Raw genomic sequence first — 11797 nt, 5'->3', positions numbered from 1 at the left:
AAGGAATACATGTAAAAATTTTGTGTTTAAATGTAAAATTAAATTTCAAAAATACAAATGAGCATGAGTAGCTTTCTAAACATAAAACATGGAAAATATATAGAGGCTGATTTTCAAACACCAAAGTATTTTTTTTCAATTATTTTAAATAAACTACAATGAGTTGGGAGTTTCACCATAATGTTAAGCATTCAAGAATAAATTAGCTAAAATCTAATTTTAATCACTCATTTTTTAAAACAGAAAAATGATAGCAGGCACTGTATGTAAATGAAGCCCAACAATTCCTAAAGATAAATTTCTAAAAGACAAGCCTTTGTACATAAACATCTGTAACATGACTTAAAAGAGTATTTCAGTTTCAGTGGGAGATAATAATTACATTCACGTACAGTACCAACAGGATAGATTATTACCAAATCAAAAATAAAATCATAATGGTCACGTTTCCCCCTTTTTATAATAAATCATGCTGATAGCACACAAAGAAGGACCTCAAGCTGAGCAAGGGAGAGCTATCTCTTAGCTGCTTGAAGAAACTGCTGCCCTGTGTGTGAAATGCAATCCACTAAAAGCCATATGTTAGAAACTACTATTGTAAACACCAATTCAATAAAGCAACAATTCTCTTTTCCTTCAGTGTGGCCTGGAAGTGAAGATGACATCACCCTTTTCCTTGTTCTACACAACATCTCATACTATGTGCCCTTCTAGGGAACCCTATGGCGAATCGTGCATGCAGACTCTCCCTGTGCAACAATACCATGAAAGAAACAAATAGGCCAAGTCCTATATTCAGCTATGAATCCACCAGCACTCTGATGGTACACCAGACCACATTACTTCTTCAGAAAGAACAACATGACCTCTTAATTAATGAAGGAAGAAATAAACATCTTTTGAAGAGAATAGTCAGTAATTTGTCAAATCACTAAAAATATGATCAGGTGAAAGAACATTTTTTTCACTTCCATCATTTTTAGAATTTTATTGTGATCTCATTCTATTATCTTACCAATTCAAATGAAGTAATTGCAGCAAGGAGAATGCCCTGATCTACCCATTATCTAGGAATCATCACCACAGGATAGCCATTTAAGAATATATTTCCCTTGTACATCAAACGCCATAATGCTAAGCCACATAAGATGAAATCTTTAGCTTCAGGAGGATCCTCTGCACCACCATAAAATAAAGCAATCAACCTATATTGGCTTTGAAAGCTTCAAAGCATTACAAAGTTATTTTTATAAAAATCTAGATGCTATATAGCTAAGATATAAAATGTATGTTAACTGTATAAACTATATCTAAACAAAAATACAAACCAAAACATCTGAACTCATATTGCATAGAAAGCCAAAAACGAAGTTCTGATAGATGCTAAACTAGAAGTATACTTTGTACTTAATAAGCAACAACACTGAAAAGGAGGAGAAAAAAGGTCATTAGGGATAAAGGTAAGTTATCAGAGAATATACATTCCAGACATAAAAACAAAAAAACAACAATAAGAAAAACCAGGTCATAGTAATGTCAGGCAAAGCCATATCGTTTATTTCCCATCTGCACATTGAAATACTGCAATCACAACTTAAGAGAAACCGACCTCAAAAGCATGTGAACAAAAGAAAAATTATGGAGTTTCACAAAATAAAATAAACAGGCCACTAATTTCTGTATTTCAGTTTTATGTATTTGGTCTTCAAAATATAAATTGCTAAATGTATGGATTTATATAGTAAAAACACTTTAATCCTTTTGGAAGATGAATGACCGTTTACCGTAATGGCAGAGGTAACATACAAGCCCTTTTAAAAGATCACAGCAAGCTTTCCCACCTCTTCCTCATCCCTTGCTTAACTTGAACATTTGAAATGAATCTTCATTAAGTTACCAGACATAGTTAACTCTGATTACTGGTGCCCCTCAGGAATTCCTGATTTCAAATTGCATTCTATCTATTCGTCAGCCTTTCTGAAAATAGGGAAGCCAGAGTATCAACACTCTCCTCCTATTCTTTTGTAAGAAAAGTGTGCTTCAGCACATGATCATCTATGTCCACTAAATGGTCAGCACCATGCTGTTGAAAACTCTGTTAAAGATACCAGCAGGACACATAAGCACTATGAAATATGATCCTTCCTTAGGGAGTGATCAAGGAAGAAAAAGCAAAGGAGAGGGAAGCCTTCATCACCAACTAAGGTGATGTAAGCTTCTATAATTAGAATCAGTGAAACTGAAGGAACAATAAAAAGGCACACCACGCTTCCACTTTCCCCTACACTGTGCAGTTATATGAAGCATTTTTCACTCATTCAATCACCTACACACACATGCAAATAAATACATTCTATGTGTATAGTAAACAGTCAAATGTGCTATATACTATATGCAAAGCTAATGTAAAGTTTTAAAATACTGTATTTTCTTTAAAAATGAGGTCTACCCATAATTAAAATAGAGCTATATATAAAGATAAGTGGAAAAATAAATCTCATTTAAAAGATTAAACTATTGAGAATATTCTCTCCATCTGAAGATTCGTGGATTATATTTGAGACCACCTTTAAATCACTTCTCTATTTTTTTTTTTTTTTTTTTTTTTGAGTGAAAGAACAAGTGGTAGAGGGTCAGAGAGACAGAATCCCAAGCAGGCTCCGCACTGTCGGTGCAAAGCCCAATGTGGGAATCCAATTCCTGAACCATGAGATCATGACCTGAGACAAAATCAAGAGTTGGGTCACTTAACTGACTGAGCACCCAGGCGCCCCTCACTTCTCTAATTTTAAATAATGCATTTTCTAGTACTATAAAAGCCAAATGCTGAACAAAGCATAGTTTCTGAACAGATAACAAATCAAACTAAAAAGCAATAAAAATCAGCATTAATGTGTTTGCTATGTCTCAGTAGTTATAATTCTTCCAACCCAAATGTTCTTGAAAATCATTACCTGGGGCCACTGGTATATATTAATATCAGAGTTGCTTCAAACAATCTTCAGAAGAGGTTTCTTTAGCAGCTACTGCATAAAGTTTCAAGTAAGTTAAAAACAATTTTCCAATTCTGGTTCCCTGAGCAGATCCATATGAATGAGTGTCACCTTAAAAGACAAAGGAGACCAAAAGAGCACACCCTGCACTCCTTGAGCTCCCAACATTCCTGAAGTTCATAAAAAGTGACTGATCAAGACAATTTCTTAAAACGACCATTTAGAAGTTAGCAATACTTATGTAGAGCCTTAAAAATAATTTTTATATCCTTAATCCAGTAATTTAACTTCTACTAATCAACCTTAACAAAAAAATCCAAGTCCAGTTACTCATACACGTTGTTTGTAATAGGGAGAAAAAGTAGAAGCTGCATGGGAATCCTTTGTTACACTTGTATGATATAATATTAATATTATATGTTTTGGGAAAAAAATGAATGTGTAGTAGAAAGGTAGGAGATATAAAAATTCAGCACTATCTAAATTAGAAGATCTGAATTAATCAAGATATATTTAAAAATCGTTAGCAACACTAGCTATCTCTGGTTTGAGGATTACAGCAAGTTTCTCTCTTAATGTTCTTGCATGTTTTTACATTTCTACAATGAGCATTTTTTCTTCAGAATTTTTTTTTAAACTGCTCCAGGCAGGCATCTGTCCTTAGTTCGATTACAGTATCACCCCTTTGCTTTTTCTCTATCCATTGGTGGACTCATCATCACCCTCTAACTAGGTACAAGAACTTCCTGTCAAGAATTCCACATTATTTCTCAGGAGGCAAATGGGAAGAATTTTCCTACTTGGAGATGTTAGACACTCACGAATTGAGAGGATAGTCCTCTTCTGTAATGAAGGTACAAAGCACCACTGCTATAAAAGCACTCTGGAACCTTTATAAAAGAGGCCTAACAAAGCTACCCAGCCCTTTCCATCATGTGAGCAGACAGTGAGAGGTCAGAGTCTGTAAGCTGAGAGGCTTTCACCAGAACCCAAACATGCCTGCACCCTCATCTTAAAATTTCAGCCTCTAGACCTGTGAAAAATAAATTTGTGTTATTTATAAACCACTCAGTCTGTGGCATTTTGTTACAGTGGCCTGAATGGACTAAGACATCCTCCATAAGGAGATTTCAGGAATCATGTGTGGACCAAAGTCCTCTAATTTCTGATGAGCTTTCAGGGGGCAGGATCTCATTTCTTACCACAGGAATGGCTTGATAAATAAGACACTCACAGTCTCTACCGAAGCAGAACACATTTTGCTAAAAAACTTAAGATGTCATATTCATGGACCAGTACAAGAATAGAGCCATTATTCAGGATACCAACATAAAGGTGGTTACATGATCTGATCCTAATAATCACCTCCTATTCAGCTGTACTGACAATTATGTCTTAATCTTGCTAAATATGCTCTGAATCCAAACTCAACAGCCTGCACCGCAGGAGAGCAGGAAATTTAAGATGAAATCAAAGAGGGTGCAGAAGAGGAAGAGCTGCATGCCTCATTATAATTTGTGCACCTAAAATCAGATTCTAGAGTACCATACCATACCTACCACCTGCATACGTTCCTAGAACAATGAACTAGGTAGAAAGAAAATCTATAAAGGTGACCAAAAGGAAGTCCTCTAAATTTAAAACCATGACCCATGATGCTTCCATGGAAATCCCTCTTTCCATGTGTCTTTTTGCGAACAGTTTGATGGTTCCACTTAAATGCAGGTGCCATGATGGAGAAAGAGAAAAGCATGACCAGTGGCTTATCCTGTGCCTGAGAATGTAAAAAGCAACATAGGGGACAAGAAAGAAAAAAATGTGGTCTACTGAGGAACGTGGGACCTAGTTAAGAGAAGATAACAAGCACACCAAACAACCATAGTGTTCCTTATTCAAAAATATAGCAGGAGCAAGGAGAAATCAATGAAAAGGGCTCTAATTTCATAAATGAAGTACCAGAACACCAACAAGATTTTTTTAAACCTTTGAAGAATGTCCCTATTTACATTTCAGTTATTGATGTTTTCACAAAAATGAGCATGAATGTTCTCTGGTATTCTGGAAATTCATTTCAAGTTAACTAAAGGCATACTTGGTGCTTGACTTGGTGAAACCAAGATACTTCCCCCTTACTGATCCTGCTTTAATTTTACCATTTAACTTCACATATATACACCAGTATTAAAAATTCAACTCATTACATTTGAAAAATTTTCACCACTGATGGCAGTTAAAACACAGCAATCAACTTTACGTAAAAAAAATACAGACATTCAGGAAATTCTTAAATAAGTTGTTTACTCTGTTTTCTGGAAGGCACAGTAGGAGGCCATTCTGGACAAAAGGAGGAAATGTTAAAATTCAAACTGCTTTATCAAAGGACAGAATTACCTTAGGTAAAGAAGGCTCTAAGAACAGGGAGAGAGAAAAACAGGACCAAAGGAAGGGACCTCCAACAAAATAATGATGCTAGAAAGCTAAAAAAATAAACTAGTGCCAAGTGAGGAAGACATTTAAAAACCAACTAATCTCAAACTTTTTATTTTTTTTTAAAGTTTATTCATTTTGAGAGAAACAGCACATGCAAGCAGGGAAGAGGTAGAGAGACAGGGAGAGAGAGAATCCCAAGCACACTCCATGCTGTCAGCACAGAGCCCCACGAGGGGCATGATCCCACAAACCACAAGATCATGACCCAATCAAAACCAAGAGTCAGATGCTTAACCATTTGAGCCACCCAGGCACCCCTCGAAAATATTTTGTGTTCATTATGAAATAGACACAAAACTTGCCAGAAATTTAAAAGGATAATACTACATATAAATAAAAACTATTTTCTTCCCATGTCCGAGGACTGTTTTGCAATTTACATTTTAAGACACTTGAGCTAAACTACTGGCTTTGCTAACTACTATCACAAAGAAGCCCTTCAAATCAGTAATCCCAAAACCAGTGATCAGTTTTTGGCAGACATCTCCTGCTGTCATTTAATTGGACTCTAGCTACTTACTGTATACAGAAAAGCACACTTTCAGTGACTTTCATATACACTGAGTAACCACTTTACCTCTTAAGGTTGGACAAAGAAATTACCTTGTTTGAAGTGAGCTACTATGAATACACACTACAAAAATAATTGGGGTGCGGTGAGGACAGTGGCAGTTGGCTGACTATTGGTTGTCCTAACCTCAAGCCAGCTTGATTTTCTTTTTCCTTTCCCTTTGCTCTAATTCTTTAGCTTGTTTTTGATTATATTAACATATTTAAATATCTTTTCAATAACTTTTTTTTAAAGTTTATTTATTTTGACAGTGAGCGAGTAGGTGAGAGACAGAGATAGGGAGAGAGAGAGAATCCTAAGCAAGCTTCACACTGTCAGCACAGAGCTGGATGCAGGGCTCAATCTCATGAATCGTGAGATGGAGACCTGAGCTGAAACTGAGAGCCGAATGCTTAACTGACTGAGCCACCCAGGCTCCCCAACATGCTTAAATATCTTGGATGTATTTCATACTCAGCTACAGAATAAATAGGAAAATCATTTTGTAACCAACAAAAACAAAGACTGAGTATTTACAACAACAAGAGGAATAGAAGTTGCTGACATAATGAAAGTTTTTCAGAGCACCAAACACTAGGCAGAAACTTTTACATAAATTCTCTCATTTAATCCTTTCATAAATTTATAGATTATTTATCAAAACAGATGCAGGAAAGTTACAAAATGTGCCCAAAGTTACACAGGAATCTAAAGAAGCTGATGGGGGAAAAAAGGCAATCTTATTTTGAAAGATAGTAAGTTCAGAGGACACAATGATGATGGTTCCGTTCACATTTTCAAGGCAAGTATCTGATGTGAGAGGTGGACAACTGAACAAATGATTACAATACAGTCTCATGAAAGATCACAAATATATACATGGGATACAGAGATGTGTACCTAATTCTTCCCCAAAATCACAGAGGCTTCCCATGAAATGATATGGAATTGAGTCTTGAGGACAATTAAGATTTTTGCCAAAAAGACAAAAAATAAAAGAACATTCTAAGTAAAAGGAACAGTATATGTAAAAGATGATTATACCAACAGGTTTCTCAGCCTTCAACACATGCATATCCACACATATACAGTCATCATATTGCAATATAATATGTATATCAAATATCATGCTGTATACTTTAAACTTACATAGTGTTATATGTGAATTATATCTCAGTAAAGCTGAAAATAGGGGCACCAGGGTGGCTCAGTCAGCTCAACGTGTGGCTCTTGATTTCAAGTCAGGCTGTGATCTCATGGTTCATGGACACAGTAATTAATTAGGTATCTTTTAATGAAGAGATTATGAAACACTTTCCAATTTAGAAAAAATTTTCCATATCTCTTAAAATGAAAAAAATACTCCCTTTAGAGTGTAAGTGGGCTGGAGTAGTATGAGAGATGTTATTACAAGAGTTCTAGAAAGAATGGCAGTGAACACTAAGGCAATCACATGGAGAGACTGACAGGTGAGGAGGGTATACATCTTGAAACATTTGAAAGGAAGTGTCTAGAGATATTACTGACTGATTAGACTATGAGTGTACAAACATGTTCCCATGTACTTCAGCAACCACCCTGTAACACAGGCAGACAAATATTAACCTCAGTTTCTGAGCGAAAGCAACCAAAGCATGAAGGATTTAGATGAAATTCCCCAATCATACGGAAAGTAAGGAAGAAGTCAACACAGATGTCTCCTGTAACTGCTTGACTATTTCCAGTTGGCATAATTACCCATCTTATTCACTGATTACTCCCAATCACCTTTTTGCTATTTCTAAATATGAAACACACCTTACTCAAAGATCCAAACCTTAAAATATTCTCACAGAGAGGATCTGAAAACATTTAAATTTGTTGAAAACTCTGAGAGGAATACCCAAAGAAGTTTCAAAAACATAACTGTCAGGAATGCTCTTTTAACATTAAGAAAAACAACCTTTCCCTTTCCCATTATGGTTCTCATCTTTACATAAAGCAATATATGACAAAAATATGAAAATAATTCATAAAAATAAACCATTCTTTTCAATCATTCTAAGCGTTCAGTTACAGAATAAAACATGCCAAGTCTTTAGTACTCACAAAACTTTGATGTATAGGTTATATACTAATAATACTTATGACAAAGGATAGTAACAAATTGTTCCGTACATCTTTAAGAATTTTTGACCTTCAGCAGTTTAGCAAGAAAAGGTTGATGATAGTTTGCAAATGAAAAGATAAACTCAGCTACTGTCTAAAAGAAAAAATGCTTCCTTTTGATCTCTCTGAATCGCTGACAGAAGAACAAAAGAAGTAAAGGGCCCCAGAGTAGCCATAAAACCAATTTTCTACTGGATGTTTTCAAATACTAATTAACATTTTTGCTACACAGCAGCATCCTTATCTAGACCAACTATCAATATATAGGTATTTGAACAGACACATAGTTTTTACATACTGGTGACTTTAATGAAAAGTAAATGAAAAGCTCTTAAAATCTTTTCCAAGTTGCCTGAAATATATCCCTTTTAGAATCAAAAGCAAACACACACTATTATTTCAAGAAACAGCAAATGCAAGTATCATGACCAAAAATCTAATCTCATAGTTATTAACTACCCTGAATCAACTTAGCTCTTCCCTCTGCCAAATCCCTGACAGTACTTAGTAGGCTGAGTACTTAAAACTAGCAATAGAAGCCTTTAAATGCAACAATGCCACACTTCACTTAGACTCATCAAATGGACTGAATCCCAAGCAGTGTGCCTGTTGCTCTTTCTGGTCCACTCAGGAACCCAGCATAACCCCAAGACGACAACTTTCAGCACACATGAGAGTTACAAGTAAATGACATGAGCATAAGCTATAGCTACCTAGAGGAAATATAGAATCTATTAGGCTTCATGACATGACACAAATAATCTAAGAACACACTAGAGCTGAGACTGGAGTAAGTAATCCAAACACACATACAAACTATGCACTCTAGCTCATATAAGGAAAACCAAATAATGCAATTAAAGGTACTTTAATTTAGAAATTCTACTTCTTAGAACTTTTCTAAAGAAACCAATAACTGGACACATGTAACCACAAAGATAATTAGCATTAAAAAAAAAAACCTAAAAATTCTCAATGACCAAATATTGGGAAGTAAATAAATTATGACAATTATTATAATGGAGTATTAGAACACTATAAAGAGATACTATTAAGGGTAATGTAAAAAAATTTTCTTTAATAGCATTCAAAGATGTTCAGATTACACATGTAAGTTTTAAAAAGTTATAAAGCAGAACACATGTTTAAGTTTTACAAGTTGGCCAAAAAGCTTATATATTTATCTTTAGGTAGAAAGAACCTTTATCCAAGAATATACAAAATGTCATCAACGGTTACATAACTGGGTGGTAATGACTAGTCAACTTTCAATTTTTCTAAAACAGGCATGTATTACTTGCATAATAATGCAAAACATGTTCATTTAAATTAATTCTTTATGGGGGAATTTATTACATAAAAAGAAATTATTCTTTTAAAGAAATGATTAAATAAAAAGAACAGGAAATGAACACTGTGTACCTCTGGATGTGGTGAAAAAAATAGGGGATCATTTCACGTAACTCTTTGTGGTTGGAAATAGAATGTATGGAATCAATGAAGTTAGGCAAGCATGGCTAAATCCTTTGAGCTGTCTTAAATGTAACACTTATTCCACTATACAAAACTCCCTAAATAATCCTCCTTACTCCTTTTATTTTTTTTTTTTTTTTAATTTTTTTTTTTTTTTTTTTTTTTTAAATTTTTTTTTCAACGTTTTTTATTTATTTTTGGGACAGAGAGAGACAGAGCATGAAGGGGGTAGGGGCAGAGAGAGAGGGAGACACAGAATCGGAAACGGGCTCCAGGCTCCGAGCCATCAGCCCAGAGCCTGACGCGGGGCTCGAACTCACGGACCGCGAGATCGTGACCTGGCTGAAGTCGGACGCTTAACCGACTGCGCCACCCAGGCGCCCCAATCCTCCTTACTCCTAACATGGAAGGAAGCATTTCTGTTTCTGACAACCAAATGAATTAAACATACTCTCGGGAATTTTGTTGCAATCAATCTCTAGAATGTTTTTATATTTATATTTTATATTTTGCAATCAATCTCTAGACTGTTTTCTTTGAAAACTGATAAAATACACCTGGATTTAGTCTTTCTTAGATTATTCTTACTTCTTGATTCAAATACTTTTTAGTTTAAAATGAAGTTCTCTACAATTACAAAACTGAAGATTTCTGGAGAAACAGCTTATGTTTCTTGTGGTGTGACAAAAGCTAATTATTTCATCTGCTTCTCTTTTTTCAGTATTTGCATGTGAAAACCTATCGCTAACACTTGCGCATGTTTCTGTACTAACACAAAGTATTTGTATTTCTCTCATATCACAAGGGAAAAAGTGACATATTTTTCTTTCTTTATATGTCTTACAGCTTATAAGGAAAAAAGCTCCCAACGAGTCTATTACCTGAGTTCTCAGCTAGAACTCTAATCTATATTCCATTCAGGCAATAAAAAGGCAAGAAAATCCACAAGTAAGTTCTAAAAAGATATGGTAAGAACTTTTTTTTTTTTTTACATTATTTAAACAAAACCAAAAGTAAAACAAAACTTCCACTGGTACATACAAGCATTTCTACCGAACTCAAGTGAGAAGTATTTTAACAAATGAAATACATTTGTCTCAAAATTTTATCCATTAAGCCCAAAGTGATGCTATTATCAAAAATATATGTAAATTAAAGATACTACGTATAAAAATTAAGGAAAATCCATGAACTATTCCTACATATACTCACAGAAAGATAGCTGTTAATGTCCACGTCATCGGTGATGGTTTGGCGCTCTCCTTTATAATTAATTTTCCGAAACCTTCGTCGAGACTGTCTGGCAGGAATTTCTCTTTGTAGAATACTATCTTCATTATCTTTGGAATTTTCTACCTGAAACACATGTTCACATTCCTGATTAAATATCCAATTTTTCCATATTACTGACAGTCTATGGAGTCTTAACAGGCTCATAAGGAGGATTCATTTACTTCTTGCAAGAAACTGCCTCAAGAAAATAGTCTGTATAGGACAATGTTCATGAGTTAAAGATTAAAGATGACATTATAATAAAGATCTGTAGACCACAGTTTCCTTCCAGGAAATAGTCTCACTCACATAAACATATAACCTCTAAGTAAAGTCACTTACCAGAAATGAAGCTGTTAACTACACCTACACATTCAATAATTACTACCTCTGAGTTAATCCAATTATAAGCTGCCTGATTATACATTTATTTAGGGAACAATCATGGTTATGATTTCAGTAAAATGCTAAACGGAAAAACAAAAATGTTATGAATTCTTTGGTGTCCATCTTAATGTATGACAACAGCCAAGAGTAAGGCTGGCGTCTTTTTTTAAGATTTTATTTTTAAGTAATCTCTACCTCCAATGTGGTGCTCAAACTCACAACCTCAAGATCAAGAGCTGCATACTCTACCGTCTGAGCCAGCCAGGCACCCCAAGTCTGGCATCTTTTAAGAAAGAAGTGAAAACTAATAATTACTGAGGCCTTAAAATGGGCCAGCATGCGTAAACATACTACTGAGTTCACACAGCAGTCCTGTAAGCAAGTATTACTATCTCTAGTTTACAGATGAACAAAGTAAAATCCAAAGACTGATAACTTTCCACTCTCACATTGAAATACTCATTATTAAAGGTGAGTTGGTGGG

At 34.9% G+C, this 11797-nt stretch overlaps 1 protein-coding gene across 10 annotated transcripts in view; it reads right to left on the bottom strand.

Moving 5' to 3' along the window:
• RAPGEF6 (Rap guanine nucleotide exchange factor 6) overlaps window positions 1-11797 on the bottom strand; it is a 212793-nt gene that overhangs the window by 133354 nt on the left and 67642 nt on the right. For all 10 annotated transcript variants that reach the window (XM_060637874.3, XM_060637875.3, XM_078451204.2 and 7 more), the window contains one exon: window positions 10867-11010. In XM_060637874.3, the coding sequence (XP_060493857.1) occupies window positions 10867-11010 (144 nt within the window). The remainder of the gene's footprint in view (window positions 1-10866; window positions 11011-11797) is intronic.

The sequence above is a fragment of the Panthera onca genome, chromosome A1 (genome assembly GCF_046562875.1).
Source record: "Panthera onca isolate mPanOnc1 chromosome A1, mPanOnc1 haplotype 2, whole genome shotgun sequence".
In the NCBI taxonomy this organism is placed as follows: Eukaryota; Metazoa; Chordata; class Mammalia; order Carnivora; family Felidae; genus Panthera; species Panthera onca.
Note: the sequence above shows the minus strand (reverse complement) of the source record. Positions and strands in the feature narration are given on the sequence as shown.